Genomic DNA, 22882 nt, shown 5'->3' on the forward strand with positions numbered 1-22882 from the left:
AGGATCTGTCCCACTTCTGGGGCAGCTCCCTGCCAGACATGCGGGGACTGGAGCTCACCCTGATCTGCATGGTAGGGCAGTGCCGGGAAGATTGGTGCTGCCACTGGCCCCAGCAGGCAGACTGGGGGCCCACACCCCTGGGAGCAGTCCAGCACAGCCCCCGCAGCCCTCCCGGGAGTGCGGGCAAGTCCCCAGTCTGCCTGCCAGATGACAGGAAGCTGATGCTGCTGGCTGGAGCCAGTGGCAACACCGATCTTCCCAGCATAGACTGCGCCCAGTGCCAGTCCTAGCTGGCAGCACCAGCCTCCTGTGATCTGGGAGGCAAACTGGGGGCTTGCATGCACCCCTGGGAGGCCTGCTAGGGCTGTACCAGACTGTTCCCAGGGGCGCGGGCCCCCAGTCTGCCTCCTGGATCACAGGAGGCTGGTGTTGCTGGCTGGGGCCAGCAGCAGCACGGATCTTCCCGGCGCTGGGTGCAGGCTGTACCCAGTGCCTCTTCCAGGTGGCAGCACCAGCTTGCTGTGATCCAGCAAGCAGATCAGGGACCCGCACCCCCAGGAACAGTCCGGCACAGCCCCTGCAGCCCTCTTGAGGGTGTGGGTGAGCCCCCATCTGCCTGCAGGATGACAGGAGGCTGCTGCTGCTGGCTGGGACTGATGCTGAAGCCAAGTAAGCCTGGCTTTGAAACTCAAAATGTTTCAAAACTTTCAAAACATTTCGAGTGCCCTACTTTCATTTCAAAGCTGTTTTGAAGGCTTTTGTTTTGTTTCAATTTCACTGTTTCAAGCTCAAAATACATTGAAACAACAACAAAACAAACCACCAGGTGAATTTTTGCACAGCCCTACTGCATGGGGTGGAGGGGGAGACTATCCTGCTTGTGGGGCAGCTCCCTACAAGCCTTGTGCTGAGCAGGCCTCACCCAGCTTGGCACGGGATTGGCAGGGAACTGTCCCACAAGTAGCACAGTTCCTGCCTGCCCCCTGCAGTCTAGACTGACTGGGAGCAATTTGCTCCCTGTCAGCTGTCTACCATGCACTACTGTGTAACTATTGCACAGTTAATCTAGTGTCTGTATTTATTGGTACTAGGAAACTGCACATTAGCCTAATTTGCTGCACAGTAAATGCTGTGCATATGTAGATGCTGACACTTTACTGCACAAGTGCCTCAGTAAAATGCTTCACATACCATGTAGACATGGCCACTAACAGATATTTGTCTATCTTAATTTGATAAACTTTTCATAGCTGGAAGCAGCATTCAAGATTTCCACACTGTCCACATGGGCCGTGTCCTAAACTAGAAGCAGTACAACTTTTTTCCATGCTAATTAACACTGAGCCAAGCTAATTGACCTAGTCTCTCGGCAGTTCTAATTAGCCAGCCTTAAATGGAACTGTTTCCAGTTTAAGAGGAAGCCAATGCAGAGCAGTGCAAAGTCCCTGAGGACATGGAAAAAAATGGGCAAATTAACCATGTAGACATGTCCAAAGCCCCTTTCTAAATTGGTGTAAGTGAAGAAGAAAGAGAGAACATCTCTATGTAGTTGGGTCATGTTGCTCATAAGGTCAGCAGTGTATTTTATACATATAGGTCTCTGATAACATTATAAATTCAACTACACAACTTGACCCAGTTTCATACATTGGGAAATATATGGGATTAGGGATAGAAAACCTATGCTAGTCATGATTAAGGTACACTGGCATAACATATGACCTTTCATAGTAGTATTCCTTAGGAGTCTGCTCTTAGATTGAATATGCACATAATGAGAAACATACATCCTAGACACTAGTGTCACCAAGTGCCTACCACGGGATGCTTGCTTGGGACCATTGCAGGCTCATCTGGTCTCTGAGAGTCCCCTAAAGACAGCCCGTGCTTGGCTTCTAGAGAAAAGGGAAGATCAAGCTTTCCCTCTCTGAGATCCAAATTTTTGGTCTCTCAGTTTCCCTGTTTCTCCATAGCCTAGTTCTGTTCCTGAAACAGGGACTTAACCTCCTATTGGGACAGCCCAGTGTAACCCACCATTCCAACAGTACAGCAGACCATCGCTTCAGTAGAGGCATTTATTGGAGCAAAGGCCAGCCAGCCAGGGGTTGTGTACCCTCCAATGGGGTTAAGCAGTCCCTCCATTCCCAGTCCCATCCATGCACCCCAGTGCACCCTCAAAGATACTGTTCCCTTTCCAATCTCTTCAGCTCCCCAAAGCTCCTCAACTTCTCACAGTCCCTAGCCTTTTGTCCCAGGAGCTGCCAAGTTATGTTGTTTTCAGCCTCCTCTTCCATTGTCATGTTTCTTTCCTCTGGACACCCACTGGGTATCACGAATCTCTTCTTTGTTGACATTTTACCAAAGCCATATGAGATTCTGCTGAAGGTGGATGCTAAAGGTTCATCTTGTCTCATCCTGCAAGTAGCCAGCCCTGGCACTTAACCCTTCGTTCTCTGTGCACAGACTAATAAGTTAAACCGAGTAAATGAACAAGGTAAAAAATATTATTACAATGTGAATGCAGTTATAATAAAACCCATAGCCCATCACATCTGGTGGCTTAATCCAACATGTATAATATTGCCCCTCATTAGCAGTGTATTAGATTTTTAAAATATGTTTTAGAGCTTTGTACAAGTTATGTTTTCAGACACGTAAGGCAGTTGCTTATAAGTTAATTGGTAGGATTTAATAGTCATATTTGTCTGTGCATCAAACCATAAAACAAATTCAATCACATGTGATATGTCTCTTTAGCTCTTAACATCAGCTTCAGATTTTTCTGAATGCTTTTCCTCAGGGTGATAAATCTTGGCGCTTGAGTTAAGATTAAATAGCAGGATAGTTTCACAGCCTTGGGAGATCAGTAAAAACAGTTGCAACTAATTAGCTATCTTCCAACTTTGAAGCATCTTGAAAGGAGCGCATCTTAAATGTATAAAATTCTCTTTGAAGGGATGTTGTCCTAAAGGTATTTTCCATGTAAATCAGTAGCCAGAGTTGAGGAAGGTGCCCTCTCATTCAAAACATGACTTGGTTTCTAATGGCAAACTGGCCTAATATCTTTAGGGAAAAGAAAATGTAGCTTATAAATGATAAAGTCTTACACTAAAAGAGGAATGTTTGGAAGTATAACATATAGAGAAATGGAAATTAAGACTCAAAGACTCAAAAGAAGAAATGAGAAACTAAGGAAGAAAAGAGATCTAAGAAACTATATGATGGATGATATTTTTCAGCTCTCCATATCAGGGTGATCAATTGGAAAATGTCATTGCAAACAGAACTAGTGACCTCAGTATCTTCAATATAAACAGTATAAAAAAAACAACAGATTTTAAATCTTATTTTCACATGAGAACATACAGCATCATGCAGCTTTTGTTTCTGCTTGATCAAAGGACTTTAAAACTCCAGGAGTGAAAATTATGTCCTATTAATTCTGATTTGCTGGGGTTTTCAGCCATATGGCCTCAAATGTGAATTAAAAGAGGGAGCTGCTTAGCATAGTGTTGTCTGGAAGAGTCCTCCACATTCAAACTTAATCCTCAGTGGGTGCATCTATGCATGCAATTAATGAGGCTAAATAAACTCTGGTACGATTTGAGCCAGAGTAAATTAATCAGCATGTCACTATCTCTACGTGCATTTAAACACAGTAATTTACTATGCTGTTGGATAGTACTTGTGTCTGATGGGACTATATGATAGCGCTGTTAATTAATCTACACTGGCCTAATTGCCACACATGTGTAGACATTGAAGCTTTACTGGGTGCATCTACGAGTGCATTCGTGTACTTTTCCTAATGAGCATTACATTTAGTGCCTCCCGTGTGAGGTACTAAATAAATGTGCTTTAGGCTATCCTAATGCGCAGTACCGAGAGTGCACTTTTTTAAAGTGATGCTTAATGCGCAATATCCTATTTTGTTATGCATTCGCATAATTGCACATTTTTACGTGACACTTTAATGCACAGTAAAATAGGCTTCTAGGCATTAAAGCACACATGTAGACATGCTCACTGTGCAGCAAATTAGTCTACTGTGTAGTCAAGCACACATGTAGATATACCCAGCGTGAAATAAAAGAACCCAACTTTGGTTGACCCTGCAGGCTATGCTTCAAAGCCCGTCTCTTGGGTTTGTAGACTAAGAACACAGTATAGATGTGGACTTGTAGGATGCTGGTGTACTTTCATGACAGTAAGCCACAGTTGATTCATATACATTTCTTTTTTAAGTTTGTCATTTTGAATTTCTATTAGAGGCTGATAGAGCACTGTTTTTGTGGCATTTATTATTAACTAAGAGAAATAAAGAAAAGACAAATACAACCTAATCCAGAGTGCTTCTCAGTGCCCTTAACTTCCATTGAAATAACACAAGTAATGGAAAATTATGGTGTAACACTCCATTTGACTCCACTGCACTGAATAATAATTCTCCACTGCCTTATCAGAGAACCTTAAAACAATAATTCAGGAGTCAAGAGTGACACAACCAGAGAGCCAGATCTAACTGTTGTTTCATGCTCAGCATCTCTTTCAATATGTCGATTCATAGCCTTTAGAGCATTGGCAGACAGAGAGCAATATGATTGGCTAATCAATGGTCATCTAAGCGGGCTTTATAATTAAAGAAATATTAAGTCCCATGATTGCTATGTTTTGTAATAGGAAACTAATCACAATCCCCATGCCTGTAATTAGCCTGGGCATTTAGGTTATTTTCTTTTATATTGATTTTGATGGATCCTTTATGCATTTATTTTAGAGAGCCCTTTCCCAGTTGAGCTTTTTTCCCCCTCCAGTTCTGAATGTATTGTGGAAAATGAGAAAAGATTGTTGGCTTTCTCTCACTGAGTGTCAGAAAAGCTGGAAAACTAAAATGGAAATGCAGTGCTCCTAATATTGGAAAATCAGTGGACACAATATAGTTGGACTTCAGAAGAAGATTGATAAAGTCCCACATGACATTCTAGCCCACACTAGAGACATGTGGGCTAGATAGAATTACTGTTATGTGGATACATATATGTGCAACTGCAAACAACTGTAAATGGATCTATGTCAGAATGGCAGGAGTTTCTAGTAGGGTGCCTGAGAGGTGTAACAAAGAATTAGAATTAAAAAACAAATTTTGACAAAAGGGAGAGCTAGGCATTGAACAAGAGAACAAATTTCTACAAGGACAAATGTGAGGTGCTACATCTGGGTAAAAAATACCAAATGCACAAATTCAGAATGGAGGTTAACTGACTGGGTACTATTGAGAAGGATCTGAGGGTTTTGGCACATCACAGATTCAGCATGAGTCAACAGTGTGAGGGAGTTGCCAAAAGAGCAAATGTCATATGGAGTGTATTAACAGGGGTATTGTATGAAAGACACAGGAGGTGATAGTAGCTTACTGCTCACTGCTAATTGGGTCTCGGATGGCAGAGTGTATCCAGTACTGGGCTTCACATTTTAGGAAGGGTGTGGAGAAGTTGGAGAGAATCCAAAGGTGAGCAACAAAGATGATAAAGGTGTTAGAATTCAAGTAGTACTAGGGAAGGTTGAGACTAGTAGTTGCATTTAGTTTGGAAAAACAAAAGATTATGGTTTTAAAACATTTGAAAGGTTTCCATAAAGAAGAAGGCGACCACAGGCACTACTTCTCCCGTGCACAGGGCACTACGCATTTGGTGTAAACTGCACCAAATCAAGTTAAGATTAGATTTCAAGAAAAAATAAAATAAAACTTCCTCTTCTAACAAGAACAAGCTACCCAGGGAGGTTGTGGAATATTCTTCAGTGGAGGTTTTTAAGATGAGGCAAGATAACCATTTTTCTGGGATAGGGTGGAAACAGCACATTCCAAAGTCATGTGTGTGGTGTTGAGTCTATGATTCTAAAACTTTAGAAAATAAAAGTATTTTGCTGGGCATCAAGCTGCAAAAAGACAAATGCATGGCATGCAGTAAAAGTTGGCCAGGAATTTTCTGAAATCTTTGAAGTTTTGACCCTGACAGTCTAACTACTCACTAGGGGTATGTGAAATGAGCCCTATTCAGTTCAGATTTGGATTCGGCATGAATCAGGGACACTGATTTGATTTGTTGATTCAGATCACTGTCCCTGATTCAGTTAGGCAGAATCCAAATCTGAAGATTCGATGCTGATTTAGAGAATCAGCGATTCGTACATAGACACAGCTTTAAAGGTTTTTTCTACATACCTCAAGGTACCAGGCATGGCTCATGAATGCTGCGATGGTGGGGTGGATGGAGTGTCCCACAGGAGTGAGAGTGGGGGCCCCTGCATGCTCAGTGGTAAACCCAGAAGTAGACCGGAAGTACACACTTGGCCATGGGGTGCCCCTGGGCACCCCACCCTGACCCAAGAGGCACCAGTCACCAAGCTGGGAGGGGGGGGCGGAACCCTCCCACATGCTCCCCAGTGATCCTAGAACTAGACAAGAAGTGCTTCTGGTCCACTTCCAGGTCCGCTGTGGAGTGCACTGGGGACCGCCCCCACCCACCCGCACTCCCATTGGATGCTCCATCCTGCATCATTCTGGAACTTGTACACACCATTCAACTGATTCTAGAAATGCTGTTGAGGTGCCAATGCTTAATAGTGTGGTTTTGATCTTTCATGTAGTCATTAGCCCTTCAGCATAACCTAAAGAGAAAGAAAAGATATTATGCTTCTGATACCAATGGATCTAACTCACATGCTGCATATACACAACATGTGTTGCATATATGTATCGACTGTGTAGGCCTCTTGAACAGGCTGCTTTCCTGAATCATGGTTCACTGGTAAAAGCAATCTGTTAGGGCATAAACAATCAGAAACACATTAGCAACTAACTAATACACACAAGACTTACACTGATGCCAAGAGAGACATATATCTAACCAATTTAGAGCCAAGCTGGGCTGAAAAAAACCCAGTGACAATGTTTTTCCTACCATAAAGGCAGTCAGAGCTAAATCAGAAGGCCAGTCCAGAAAGAATAATGTGATAGCCACATGCAGGAGAATATCTTTACACCATAAATGGCAAAGCCTATGTACTATATTTATTTGCATATAACATGGATTCCCCCCCCCCACAAATTAGTCCCTCAAAATTGGGGTACATGCCTTAAGTGGGAAAGCTGATTTTCTTCCTGGAATAGAAGCACCCTACTTGTATTCCTGCTCCGCTGCGCAGCAGCAGTGGCATTTCTATTCAGGCAGCTGAGGGAGTCAGTTGACTAAATGGCTTATTGTTCTTTACTCCACAGGCGCTAGCAACCTCCTTTTTAATGTTCCACTAATCAATCTGAGCTTTCTTCTGGCAATTTTGCTGTTTGCTAGCTACTCCTGGTCTCTCCCCTCCTAATCCACAGCCACACAGATTGTTATTAACTCCTTTCACATTTGTAGATCTAGTCATGAAGACAAGTCTTCAGCCCCAGCTAGTGCTACCATTTTTGTTTGAGCAGGAAAGGGAGGGTGCATGAGCTGAAGATTAGGCTCTGTCCATGTTCTATACATCCATAACTGGAAAAAATCTTCTTTTCTTTATTTTGCTTTCCCAAAAACAAAGTACTTGTCTTAGTTTGGGGCATTTGATATGTGAGAAAATATGCTATGTAAAGGTGGTAGTTGTAGGATGCATCATGGGGGTGGGAGGAAACATGGGTGCTTCAAGGCTAACTCACTGCCAAGATGATGGAGCTAGAAACTCCAGTTGACTCATTGGCTATTTCAGTTGCCTGTACAACAAAGCCTGACTGCACAGATCCCTAATAGCATACTCAGGAATCACATGCATATGAAAAGATACAGCTTGATGGAGACAGTGAGCAATGGGTTTTCCATAGCTGATGGTTCTAATCACTCTGCAGGGGCTGGGTTATTAATTCATAAATTGAAAGTTAATGATTTTAGCAGTTTTAACAAGGCTGGAAAAACCAGCCGTTATGCTCCTAGATAAAACTGAATCATCTCATTTGTGATTTTTTTTTCTTCAAAGGGAAATGCAATTATCATGCGGAAGCTGTTTTAAAATACAAAGATTGCACATCAGTTTAATTTTATAGGACATAACATTTCTTAACCTTTTCATTTTCACTGTTAAGAATATTACCAATTTTCTGTATTAAAGGTATCTTGGTTCTGCTTGCTTCTTACAGAAAATAAGCAAAATCTAGTCCCATGTTCTCAGCTCCATAACTTTTAAGAAGGAACATTTTAATGCAGATGAAACTTTGAATCTGCACACCATAATTGCAGATTTCTTATATCCTTTGATGTAAAAATGTCCATTAAAAGCAAAAAAATGTAAGAAAAGTATAATCCTACTTTCCAAATACACTCTGATGTAAATAAACATGCTGTCCTGTCAACGGCTCAGAGTTCTCCGGCTCTCTCCCTCTTTACAGTTTCCTAAAAGCTCTACTATTACATTTTCAACTATATTGGTTATATGCTTTAGATACATAATAAAACTAGGTGCTGCCCCCAAAGCCAGATTATGCTTTGAGTTCATGTATTAAATTCCTGTATTAATTAAATTGCCACATTAGTCAACATTTTGCAGAAGAGTGTGGGTATTAGAAGAAAGTAAGTTAGCCTTAGGGTATTTTCTTAAGTTTCTAGGTGTTTTCATGTGTGGTTTTAGTGATACAGCTATTTTATATATGGAATTTTTCCGTAATGCTGTAATGTTTTTTATCAAGATCAAAAGCGACTGAAACTAGAGTCTTAAGTCCTGGGAAAGGGATCAGCTCGGAAAGGAACTATTCATGCAGAAGGTCCTTTTTTGGAAAAGCTAGAGATACTCTTCTCTGTGGATTCCCAAGGCCCATGGGACAGGGGAGCTTCTTCTCTTGTTAACTCAGCAGGCTCCCTGCCCTTTTCATCGGAGGAATTCTCTGCCAGTAAAGGCAGCCAGCTTGATGTAGTAAAATAAATCTCCATACTTCAGTCAAGAAGTTGTTGTCAATGCTTGCTTTACCTTATTTAGCTTGTGATATATTTTTCTCCTCTCTTCTCTCCAGTCAAATTGCTGGTGTTTCTACCTCTGTTCATACCGAGTTGCTTGTTTCTTTTGATTGCAGGCAACGGACTGGGAATCCGAGTTGTAGGTGGGAAAGAAATCCCAGGAAACAGTGGAGAAATTGGAGCTTACATTGCTAAGATCCTCCCTGGGGGCAGTGCAGAGCAGACAGGGAAGCTGATGGAAGGTAAGAGAAATCAGTCATTGAATACTGGAAAAGTGAGGTTGGACAGTTAAGTTAAACCATTTCTGATATAGATTCTCTTTTACTCCCGGGTACATCTTGGTGCAAGGGTGACGTGAGGCAGGGAGAATCCTTGATTTTTTATTGCAGCCTCACTTATGATAAAACTTAAAGCAAAAGTTAAACTGTTCAAATACTGACCATTGGTGAAATGGCTTCTGCATTAGTGGTGAATTGCCATCAGTAACAGAGTTCTGATATTCCCTTATCTGCTCCAGGGCATCATCTATGCTAGATGTAAGGGTAGAGGGCTAGGGTCCATCTGCAACATATACATACCAGGAAGCAGTCCCCCCACACAAGGGGAATTCTCCTACTGGCATTTTTGGACTGTGTTGTGGTCCTTTTCTGTCATCTTTGGTGTACAGAGGTGTCCCTCCAGATTGGGTAAAACATCCCATCAGCACTTGTCCAGATGTAGATCAAAGCATATTTATTAAGGGAAATGCAAAGTTAGCATGGATCTATTTCTGCCTCAGTAACATAGTCTAGCTCCTTTGGATGTCCATGATAATTTTGTAACTATAGATAGATTTGGACATTACATCATAATGAATTGCTTCAAGGATTGCCACAAACATGGTAGTTCTGTCTAATAGCATGAAAAAAACATTTTCTCCTGTCACTTACCCATGTCTAACCACATATACATTATACAGTTGTAGGAGGTAAAAAAAAAGGAGTTACAGATGTGAGTTGGAATTCAAAAAGTTATTTCAGTTATTATTACTATTCAGAAATATTCAGGTACGTGGGTTTTTCTTCCTACAAACTACTTGGAGGGGAACTGTTTTTTTCAGATGAGAACAGTACCTATATTTATCTGCAACCAATGTTTGTATATGGACAAATGCATTTACTATTTCTTTCTCTTTATTCATTATTCATCATTTTTATTCCTTCATTTAAAAAATAAAATCAGTTATTCAGAGCAGAAATAAGGCCACAAATATACATTAATTAATCAAAGTGAGCAGTTATTAAATGTGCCACGAGCAGTAATTAGATTACATAAACTTTGTAATAAATATTTGCGACTAAACAGTACATTTGAAGAAATCAAGATCAATTCACAAATATTTTGCTAACAAAAAAGTGGGCTAATTGACTGGGCAATTAATTTGCAAAAGGCAATTTCACTATGCTCTGTTGAATAACAACACAGCATACAACCTACATTCATTGCTTTGCTTGTTTGTTTTTATATGTTTTGTACTTTCCGTGCCAATAATATCTTCCATGCAGTAAATAAGAAAACATTTCTATTTTCTAAAAATTCCTATTTTCTTTTTAAGTTAATTTAAATTTTAAAAGAAGGGATTGCTCAGAGACAATAAAGTTCCCCATATGTGTATCGTACTGTCATTATTCTGCCATCCATGCTTAAATTGAGTAGTGTCTTATTCCATGGAATAAGGTACTACTTAATGTGATAAATGTTGAAGAGACTGACCCTAAATCTGTTTACAAATTTCCCCCACATTTATTTTGCTTTCTTCTGGATCTTTCATAATTATGGCTGCATTATGCATTTTCTTAATTGAATGGCTTAAGTGGTAGGCTAGGACAAATGAGTAGGATACAGCAGTCTGTTGTTCTTCATACTATGAGGTAGTCCAGGAAAGCAGAGAGGTAATTAATAATTGAAAATCAATCTTCTGGTCTTTCTTGCTGTGAAATGCTTCGGGAGCTGTAGAGATCTAGAAGAGTGCCTGACTCATTGCCCACTGATATTTTCAATGGTATAGCAAACCTTGAATTTATGTCTAGTAGATAATGTTCAACCCATTAACTGGATTCTCCTATTTACTATGGTGCATTTTTTAAATTTTAAGGAAGTTAATGGGATGAACAGGCCAATAACATATTTATCTCTGCTTTTCCCTCCATCATCTGAACAGTCACATTTTAATCAGAACTTTCTGGCCCTGTTTTAAATTCAGTTTTATTGTCACAAATCAGAAGTAATTCCATCGCAATCTAGGAACAACGTAGCCTTTGGAAGGGTACAGGAGTATGCTTTCATTTCTGTTTCCTAAAGCATTTCCGGTCACTGAAAAAATAGCCTTCTAGCAGGGTATGTCATCAGTACGATATACTGAGCAAAATCTTCCCGTTGATCAGAATTTGCTGAAAATACATTTTTTCAGTCTTACTATTATCACCAGATGACTTATGTTGTTTTGAAAGTTTACCATGGGTGTGCAAAGAATATTTGGCCATATTACCAATGCCTCACATAATTTAGTGATAATGTGGCTAATGCTGTTTTTGTTTGTAGTCTTCAAATGTACTAAAATCTCCCCTCCCCGATCTGGGAATTACCATCTGTTTTCAGGTACAGCAGCATAAATCTAGATTAATTCCGGTAGAATTAGTTGTGACACAGATTAGAATAGCTGTTTTGCACTCTCTATCGCTCTTATTACATATGAAAGACAAATTCATTGTATGTGCATGGTTATTTGAAAATGTTAATGCTTTTTGATCAGTCACTTGTGCAGTAATCATGATTCGCTCGTGTGCTGTAGTCATCTGTAGCTGTCTATTATAGTACGTACTCCATAGTCATCAACTACGTTTGTACAGGTATCATTGGGAACTGAAATCATGACTTGCAAGCTTGTCCAGGAACATGGCTTTTGATTATTGCAAAGCAGTTAAAGTTCTGTTAACTCTTTCAGTGCTGAAAGAATGAGAACAGGTTTGAAATCCCTCCCCCACTGGAAACAATTATATATTTATGTGTTTTAATGCCCCATTAATTAAACGTTCTTTTATATCTATTAATAGTGGAAGATTTATTTAGAGTTGTGACCACCAAGTGCTAGTTTATCTTGGTTCTTTCAACTTGAATTGCTTTAAAATATCAGAAATAGCTGGCATCACTGGAACTGGCAGTGGAAGACTGATTCCTCTGAGCCCACCAAATGTAGGTACTATTGGTGTAGAGACAGTTCCATTATAGATTCCACCTGTTAAATATTTTCTTGGGTTGGGAATACATATATAATTGTGTTTATTGAATATCTGAGTGACAAAAAATAGGGGAAGAAGTAGTCATTCATAAAATCATAACAAGACTGTGCATTTGATTACACACACACATATGTACACGCAACTGCATATACACTCTCTCTTTCTTTCTCTCTCTCTCCATTAAAAGAACATTATTATGGTTAGACAGTGAAGCACACACAGATTAGGAAATGCCAATATTAAAATAGCTTGTGAAACCCTAATTGGTCAAGTTGTGTGTGTGCAGTTATGATGGCAAACTTTTATTTTCCACAGAAACCCTTTGTCATTCAGCACACTGGATAGATGATGCTTAATTAATGAGCCACTGTTCAATATTTTATTTTATCTTTGTTATTAATTGTATATCCCCCAGCTTTATTTACTGCACACTATTCAAATTCTACTTCGAAGGAAAAATTATAAATTTCCCTTTGGGCTTTCCTACAGAGCTCATCACATCAGTATCCGAGCATTTCACAAATGTTAATTAAGCAATTTTCACAATATCCTTAGGAGAAAAGGGGGTGGTTTATTCCTCTTTTGAAGATGGGGAACTTAGGCCCAAAGAAATTAAGTTTTAGCTATCCACTAATTTGAGGGTCTTAACTGAAGTTCTTAGAATGTCATCTTCCAGTGTTATCTGGTAAATTTAGCCAGAAAAAAAAAATCCATCTTTGGTCAGAATTGGATAATTAATGAAAATTAAAACATTAAAAAATATTTCCATTTTGTTGAATTTCCAAGGGGACCCATGGAAAGCTGCCCAATTTTCCTGCCAGCCTGTCCTTCTGATTCTTCTGCAGGCTGTCTGATGGGTTAGTAGGACACCCAAGCTTCCAGAGTCTCTCCTGGCTCCTAGACAGCCCTCCAGATGGACTGAATTGGAGTTTGAGGTGTGTGTGCACAACACTTTAAAATGGGCTAAATGCATTTGCACTGCTTTAATAGTGTTGGTGTTTGCACGCCTTGGCAGTGTATGGAACATTAATTCCAGCCGCTGTAGGAAATTTGGTGGCATAATGCGCCTTAAATGACTTGGGGTGCAGCAAACTAAAACTCCTTTGAGGAGTTCCCAGATGCTTAGCAACATATCAGCCTACCTAGTATCCTTTGAGGAGCTTTAGTTTGCTGCCCCTATAGCTGCTGAGCAAAGCACCGGGATTCGTGAAGCTCTGCGGCTCTGCAGGCAGCCTGGCAGCAGTGCAGGAAAGCAGGCTCTGTCCAAGAAAAGCAGCAATCCTGGTCTTCTTTTTTTCCCTGCCTGCCTGAGCTGTGCAGGGGCCTGGTGCTTCCCTTTGTGGCTACAGTGTCCCCCAGGACCTCCCTAGCCAGGTGCCTGCACACAGGTACTGCCTGGGGGCGGCGGGGGGGGGCCGCCACTACCGTGAAGGGAAGCACCAGTCCCTCCTGCAGCCCAGGGACTGCTCCACCCGCAGCTCACCCTCCCCTCCCCGCCAGAGAGGCAGGTAAGTCAACGAGCTATGTGCATGACACGGGGGTTTAATCAGCCCTAAATTGATTTAATTTGCAGTGTTTTTTAAAACCCACCGCTTCAATTTAGGGCCCCCATTTCTTGGATCTGAGGACTTTCATGTACCTGGAGAATGTGACCATCTTGTGGAGCTCCCAAGCCTCCAATTTCCCAGATGCTTAGCAACCTATCAGCCTACCCAGCATCCAGTACTATCTTAGCTTGCAGCCCCCTGCATGGCAAAATTCATCCACTTGTCTGCACTTCTTTGCATCCCCTCTGGGTAATTTTCATGGGAGCACAAACCCATAGCAGACCTAATTTAAGAGCATTACACTCAGAGCATAGAGAAAATGTAATGTCTCTCTACCTCATTGGTAGCATCCTCTACCACGGTGGTGGTATTCCTGGGAACACAGAGTACAGCTGGGATGGTCAGTCATCCCATGGGCATCCCAGAACTGGAGAATGAATTCACTTGCCTTTTTCCCCTTTCCCTGCATTCCTGAATCCTGTCACAATCTCAACAGTAGTACATCTGGCCTGAAGTCTCCTGAGAAAAGCTTTCTGTGCAGTTGCAGAGCTGTAGCAAGTGCTGCCTACAGAGGAGCTAGCCAAACATTAAGAGCACAGGTGGCTGCTTCACAGCAAAAGGAGATGAGATTTCCTGGTTCCCATCAAGCTAGGAAACCTGAATAAACAGTCTCTCATGTCACTTTGATAATTACACTCCTGGCAGAAATTAGAAAGCATGAATAGGCTTGAAGGGGAATATGACAGCAAGAAAAGGGAAGCAAATCATTCTGAATACAAAAGTACAGGTCAGTTCTTATTTGAATTGAACTGGTTCTCCCCTCCTGAACTTCCATTTTGTTGTTTGACTGGTTTAATTTATGACTGCATCAGAGGAAGAGAAGAATTAACTTTTCCCTGGTCTCTGAGCATTAGTCTTAGTGATTTATAGGGCTGTCTGTGCTTATTCTGTGTGGTATGTAAACATGCAGAGCTGGCTCTCAACATGTCCCTGGGCTGCAGGCACGGGTTTTATCGGTCCCCGCAGACAGAGACTTTATCAAATGAAGTCTACACCAAATAGAAGACAATTCTATAGTAGTGTTGAAAGCTTTGCCCTACAGCCCTTTAAAAAGAACTTAATCTAAACAAGCCAAATGCTGCCCCCAAGTATCAGCAGTGAAGTAGTCAACAGTGAAGTAGTTGTGCTACTATTCTGTGCACTGTATTCTCCTATCAAAGTTTCTTTCTGCTTCCTTCATCTCCCAGACAAAGAGTGATTAACAGTAATAAGCATGGCCTGCCATTCTTAAATCAGGCTGTGGGTACTGGACAACTAAAATAATGGAATATAAATATTGAAAAATAAATTGTAGTGCATTTCTCATTATGCAGTTCTGCCCTTAAAGGTGACTGGTACAATTTCAGGAAAATCTCTGCTGAGTGTGTATTAAAATATTATTTACTAACTTCAGAAGTAGATATTATTCTAATACAATTCTTCTTTTTTCAGAAGAAAAAAACCCATTATTACTCATTTATATCACAGCTGCTAGTATATAGCCAGCAAATCCAACTAAGGGTGAACTGGATTTATTGTCTTTGTCCATTAATTCTTAGCTCCATTTGGATGAATTGAGAAGCGTAAAGTGCTCCATCTGGGGAGGGAAAATCTGCAACAAACTTACAGGCTTGCTGGTGCTATGCTAGCTAACACCACATCTGAAATGGACCTGGGGGTCATAATTGACCATAAAATTAATATGAGCCACCAGTGTGATGCTACAGTTAGCAGAGCATACAATTCACTGGCATGTATCAACCAATGCATCTCAAGCAAAACTAAGGAAGTTACTCTCCCACTCTACTCGGCATTAGTGAGGCCGCAGCTGAAGTACTGCATCCAGTTCTGGGCACCGCACTTCAAGAAGGATGGGGGGAAGCTTGAGAGAGTCCTGAGAAGAGCCACCCATATGGTTAGAGGCCTGAAGAGCAAGCCACATGGGGAAAGACTGACAGATATGGGACTGTTCAGCCTAGAAAAGAGAAGACTTTGGAGAGGATTTGGTGGCAGCTTACAAATATATCAGGGGAGAGCGTCAGGCACTAGGTGAACACCTATTCAGCAACTATTCAGCCCCAGGGAAAAACCAGGAGCAACAGTCATAAACTCCTAGAAGAAGGTTTCAGACTGGATATAAGGAATAACTTCTTCATGGTTCCTGTGACCAGACTGAAATAGATTCCCAGCAGCAGTTGTGCAGGCATCTTCCCTGGAGATCTTCAAAAGGAGACTGGACACACACCTTGCTGTGGTTATCTGACCCCAGCAGTCTTTCCTGCCCAGAGCAGGGGGGCTGGACCTGATGATCTCACAAGGTCCCTTCCAGCCCTAAACGTCCATGAATCTGTAACCTGACACACTCACCACATTGAAGGTAGTCAGGTCCTTTGTATGTGAGGGTCAGTTTTGTCCTGCAGAATCTTTGTTGCTACAAATACTGAAGGAGTATTAAAGAATATGGTTTGGTCTTCAGATATACAGAGAGAGATTTTTTTTTTTTTAAAGAATCTTTTTGACCTTCAAATGGAATGTATTTGTAATAGGAATCACTGAGAATTACTTACCATATGACTACTCACTACCCACAGCTATTTCTTCAGTCTCTTTAGGATAGTAGAACTATATTTTTAAAAATAATTGTCTATCCCCCCCACACAACAGGAAACAAAATTTAAGTGGCATTAGTTTAAGCACAACAAGACTAGGAGGAAACATCTTTGGAGGATAGAATTAGAATTTAAAAGAATATTGATAAATCAGATAATTGGATGATGGACAACAAAACAAAATTATTCAAAAACTTTAAGGTGCTACACTTAGGAAGAAAAAACAAATTACACATATAGAAGATGGCTAAATGAGTAGGCCATGGCATTGCCAAAAAGAATTGTGGGTTATGATGGATCACAAACTCAGCCTCAGGCAGCAATGTGGCCAGTCACAAAAAAAAAGGATGCATTAGCAAAAGTACTGTATACAAGACATGGGAGGTCCGCGCTCACTGCTGATTATGTCTCAACTGGACCATTGGGCACCTATATAGATACCCAATGCCTGCTTTGACGTGTTCTAATTAGAAGACATCAGAGCAGACTTGATTAATCTAATTAGAACGTAGTGGAGCAGACTCAGTTAGCATGCTCCAGCAGCCTTGGCATCACGTGTATTCAGCATCCCCATGCTTCAACATGGTGATGGGTGTGCTTTAATTAAAGCTCATCAAATGATTAAACTGCCTGCAGAATCTTCTGTATTCAGCATCCTGCACTTCAAAATAGCAGCAGGAGCACTTTGACTAAAGCTCATTCAATGAGCTTTACTTAAAATGCCCCTGCCACCATTTCAAAGCGTGGGATGCTGAATATACAAGACAAATATATTAATAAATTAGATATATAAATTATTTAATATAATTAAAGTGCTCCCCACCTCCTACCCTGGAGCATGAGTAAAGATGACTATTGTGTCTAGGAAAAATGTAGAGAAACTGGAGAGGCTCTAGAAGTGAAAAAGCAAGATGATGAAAGTATTGGACTGCAAGTTGTATAAGTAAACATTGGGAGAACTAAGTATATTTAATTTGGAGAAAAGGGGATTAAGGAGACACATGAGTTTTTAAATATTTGAAAGGTTTTCACAAAGAAGAGGAAGAACAACTGTTCTCCATTCCTGCAGAGGGCAGGACTTGAAGTATTAGATTTACACTATAGCAAAGTAGGGTTCGATTAAACAGCTATTAAACATTCCTAACTGTCTGAACAGTGGAACAATACAACAAGCTGTCTAGAGAAGTTGTGAAATCTCCTTTTTGAATGTTTTCAAGAAGAAGCTGGATAGGCAGCTTTCTGATATGGTTAGTGTGGCAGGCTCACGGCAGACTTACCGCAGTGCTGGCATCCAGGTGGCCAGTCTGCAGGGAAATTGGCCAGCACCAGGAGGCCAGGAGGGGGCCTGCAGAGTGGCCCGGCCCTGGAGGGCTCCCTGGATAAAAGGAGCACCTTAGCTGCAACTCAGGTGGGGGAGAAAGAAGGAGCACTGGAAGTGCAACCTGATACCCTCCCGCACCTGGAGTGGAACTAATGAGCCCCTGCAGGAGCCGACCATGGGATAATGCTGCCAGAGCCCAGTCCATGGGGAAAACCCTACGCGAGGCCTGGGAACACACATACCAGCGGCAGTAGAGCTGGGGATCCTTCCTGAGGCAGGAGCCCCTGATGAACCAGAAGAAGCTGCAGACAGCTGGGAACCTGTGGGAGTGAGAGCAGGTATCAGCACAGGAGCAAGGTGAGGCTCACATGCCTGATCAAGCAACCACTCGCAAACCATGACTCCAACAGGTACTCTGAGGGCTGTCAAGATGGGAGGTGGGCTGTCCAAAAAGGACTCGTGGGACCCACAGAGGGAACTCATCGGGTGCACCCATGGCTCCGTGCATCATATATATAAGCGAGCCCAGAGTAAAAAATTACTGCAAGGGCAGTGCTGTCCTCACAGGGCCCAGGAGAGCATGAGGGAATGTTTCATGAAGCAGTGCAGCATGCAGCAAGGTACGAATAGACCTATGGCATTGGTCCACCTGGGGCGTACCTGCACCTGGTAAAATGCATTCTGCTGAGCCTAGAGTGTGGGATTGAAGTGGTTAGAGGCAGGTAGCATTGTTGCCCTGCTCACCCACACTGTCAGAGCTTCTTGTGTTCAGTTATAGTTAAGTTGTACATTCATTAGGGTGGGAGAACCTGGGCATACTCCTGTGAAGAACAGTGTGGGCAGGAGTTTCTAGGGAAGGAACAGCACCAGTGTCCTGCTTCAGAGTTGATCAACCCAAGCAGATCACCTGAGTGGAAAGTGGTGAGGTGCAGGGGTGGTGGAACCTCACAAAAGAAATACCATCAGAGCCTCCAGGGTCAAAGAATAGAAACAATGAACAAAACCTCCAGGTAACCTTAAACAACACCAAGTCATGGCAGGACAGTAGGCCACAGGGTAATGTCCAGGTGGGCAGGACACACCAGTGGCAGGGCTGTGGGTGTGGGCCTGCCACAGTTAGAAACAGAGAACCCTTCTTCTGTACAGGATGTTAGATAGATGACCCTTGAGTCCCCTTTCAGCCCCAAAATTCTGACAAATTGATCCATCTAGACTTTTAAATGAACACCTAATTAGAAAGCTTATTGTGTTCATCAAACATATTCAGGAGTGATCCAAATCTAATAACACCAGATTGTGCTCTGTCCCCACAGGGTTGAATTAACACTCAGTTGTAACCATTATGAAACCATACTAAAAATACCTTTAAAAAACCATTTGGGATCTAGTATAGAATAGTGTGTAGGCAGTGTGAAATCTGCTGATTCTGGTGGGGGCTTCAGGCACTTGTTTTCTCCTTTTATGAAGGCTAAATGAAGAATTCAGAGGAAATTGCTTGAATAGAAACTTATGATCTCAGACATTCACTTCTCCTGGGAGAGATGCTTCCCTCCAGAAGAAACCATAAGAGTGCAGATGTTCAGGATTTTTCTCCCAGAGCAAAAGTGGCCATTCTGGGAGAAAAATAATCTGTGAACAGCGAAGTTTAAATAATTCCTGAGAGAGTTTCTTCTGGGATAGAGAATGTCTGTACATATTCTCTTCTGAGAGAAGCCACAGCATAGTCCTCCAGCTTTCTTCCAGGAGACAGTGTGTTGGTTGCTGGAGTCTACTGCTCCAGAACATAAATCCTTCACAATCCCTACACTGTGCTTCAGAAAGACACAGACTGACCTTAAACAGTCTGGAGGAGGGAGAAAGGCACTATGGGGGGATCCCCACCAGGCCCCATCCCCTGCCTGGTCCTCCAACCCCCCTGAGCACTCCCAAACCCCCACCCACTCCCCCAGCACTGTCAATGGCTACCCTGCCCAGCCCCAGCATCCTGCCACTTAAAAAAAAAAAAGCCCCGCACTCACCAGCTCCTGTCAGGGGGTGGGGCGGGGCAATCCCCACTGCCCCCCACTGCATCCCATTGGCCCATGCCGAGATGCTGGGGCTGGGGCTGGGTGGGGCAGCCATTGGCAGGGCTGGGAGAGTGAGTGGAGGAAGGGGCCTGTGTGATTTGGAGATTCCGCCGATTCAGTGGTGGCTGAAACTCTGAATCAGATTCAAACAAATTGATTCAGGACAGTGATTCAAATCACTGAATCTAATCACTGTCCCCCCAAATTGGCCAAATCTGAATCTGAAGTGAATACTAGCCACTTTGCACAGGCCTAGCAAAAAGTGTGATGTGTGTCAGGCTACTGTGCAGTCGGCATCACAAAAAAAGTCTTTTGGCTGAATCATAGAAAACTAGTCATAGAATCATAGAAAATTAGGTTTGGAAGGATCTCCATGAGCTCATCTGGTCCAACCCTCATATATTTATACAAGTACTAAATGACTGCACAGTAATGGCTAGTCAGCGTCCCATGTAGATGTGGCCACAGAGTCCTCCCGTGGTGTGCTTTCATGGGACCACTACAGGCTTGTCTATTCTCTAAGTTTGCTCCCTGAAACCTGCCCAGGTGTGGCTTCTAGAATGGGAAGTACCCTGGTTCCTTCCCACTCCATGACTTTGGCCTTTCAGTCCCAGGCCCTCCCTGGTTCTTTGTATCCCTGACTCAGAGCTAACTTTCAGTTCAGCTCCTGAGAAAGGCTTTATCTCTTAACGAGGAGGACAAGTCCTGTTGTTCTAAGCATCTCCTCTTTAATACAAACATTTTTTGGGGACAAAAAACCCCATCCACATTGTTAAGTAGTCCCAGTAGTCCCAGTGACCCCAATCCAACCTGCATAGCCTTGAGCACCCCAAAGTTACTCAGCTGTTCCCTTTCCAATCCAGATAGCTATCATCCTCATTAGGTAGCCTATTGTTTAACAAATTCTGCTTGAGGTTGGGGCATTATCTGTAAGCCAGGATGGGTTTGTACCCCATGACTTCCTTGAGACAGTCATTTTCCAGGAGGGATTGAAGGTCAACCCCACCTTTGTTGACAAGTTAGCAAATCTATTCAAGTCTGTTGATGCTGGAGGTCCATTTTGTCTCCTCTCATGTCTTGGCAGCTCTCTTAACATCAGGGATCTATTAACCTTTCTTTCCCCATGCACTAGCTTTATATGTAACCTGAGACATGGCACATTATAACATGAACACTTTATAGTACAAATAAAAAATTGTGTGTGTGTGTGTGTGTGTATATATATATATATATATATATATATATATATATACACACATGCATATATATGCATGTATATGTATGTATATATATGTATGTGTATATGTATATATGTGTGTATATATATATGTATGTATATATATGTATATATGTATATGTATGTGTGTATATATATATATAACATATATTTATGTTAAAAATTAAAACATATTTTGTTTTAAAAAATTATGTTAAAAACATTAAAATAATGTTTTTAATTAAAACATATATTTTGTTTTTAATCTATAACTCTAATTTTTATAGCCTATAACAAAAGAGATGGACAACTTCAAAAATGGATTAGAGTCCCAATGGAAATATATGAATAAAGTTTGCACTTATAATAGCATGAAAATTACACAGTTATTGATTCTCAATTGTCAAGACAAGCTGATCCCTAAATGAATTATGGAAGGTGCAGGAGGGAAGGGTATTCTGTTGCAGAATTTCATTGTTGTAAGTACTGTATGAGACTTACAACACTTCATATTTCAGGATTTTTACCAACTGTTGTAAAGCACTCGAGAAAAATACCATCCAGGTGGTAAATGTTAGACATGTTGCTATCAAAGCCCCTGGGCCAAGTAGCTAATCAATACTCATGACCTTGCTGAATTGTTTCTTTTCAGAGAAAAAATTGATTACAGGAGTCAAGCAGGACTGGGCTAAGAAACACTTATCTATAAAAAATGTAGAAACAAAGGATGGGATTCTGTTACTCTTTGTGCACCTCGATGGTAGTTTTCCAGCTGTGTAAATGGCCTTTTTGGTACTTGCATAGAGTTTGCAATCCTATTCCCCCTGCAGCAAGGACACAGCTTGGCCAGTGTTGAACTTAATGTACAGGCTCAGTCTGTGTGTACATATATACTGTAAAAATAGAGACCATGGGTATATCATACATGACACATCATGTTTCAGTGACAAAAAACAGTTTTATTGCAGATTGATAAGCACTATTGTATGTATAAAAATTTGTGTTTCCAATCATTTAGCCAAAAATTTTTATACAGTGTTTGCAATGATGAAGCTGAAAGTACCGTCATTTTGCTTCCATAAACATCCATTAGTACAGAACGTAAAAGAAATTGCTGATATTAGACTGAAAAATACCACCCTGGGTATTTGTGTACTTTATTGAACCATTTTGGTGAGATTCATCTTTTCTAAGGACCAGTTTGGAGCCTAGGTCAAATGTCTTTATATACAAAGTTCTGAGAGGGAAGAAATGGAGGAAATCACAGACATTTCTCAAATGGCACGAGTTAAACCAGCCTCTAACTGAGGGTACTTTGGAAGAAATTCCTATGAGCAAATAATACCCCAAGTGCTACAGGAACATGAAGTATGAAAAAGTAATTTTACCTGCAGTGGTACTTTCTTCTGAAGCATCTGACAGAGTTGAGATACTAGACTTGATTAACCTCTTGTCTGATCTGATACAAGTTTTTTTTTCCCCCATCTCCAATGTAAGTTTCTACAGAAACACGAAATATGAAAAGTAATTCTACAAGCAGCTATAAACTGAAGTTTTTTATATCAATTAATATAAAAAATGAAGGCTTTAAAAACATCATATGTACCAAAAGAAAACTAGAGTAGGGCTTTCTTTAAACTGCTTTCAGTGTGGTCTGTTTTGATCAACCCTGTAACTGTAACCCTGTAACTAACATAATTTAGTTTGGCTGAAAATCTTCAAGACTGTATTAATGACAAAGGAGAATAGCTCTGTATTGACAGGAAGTCGGGCAAAATATTTTTTTGAGTTTAAAATGATTACTATATAAGCCCACTTTATC

At 41.3% G+C, this 22882-nt stretch overlaps 1 protein-coding gene across 1 annotated transcript in view; it reads left to right on the plus strand.

Moving 5' to 3' along the window:
• The window catches only part of PCLO (piccolo presynaptic cytomatrix protein), a 598913-nt gene that overhangs the window by 407609 nt on the left and 168422 nt on the right, over nt 1–22882 (plus strand). Inside the window, 1 exon segment of the mRNA XM_025203237.1 lies at nt 9101–9226. Coding sequence (XP_025059022.1) covers nt 9101–9226 — 126 coding nt within the window.

The sequence above is a fragment of the Alligator sinensis genome, unplaced genomic scaffold (assembly GCF_000455745.1).
Source record: "Alligator sinensis unplaced genomic scaffold, ASM45574v1 scaffold567_1, whole genome shotgun sequence".
In the NCBI taxonomy this organism is placed as follows: Eukaryota; Metazoa; Chordata; order Crocodylia; family Alligatoridae; genus Alligator; species Alligator sinensis.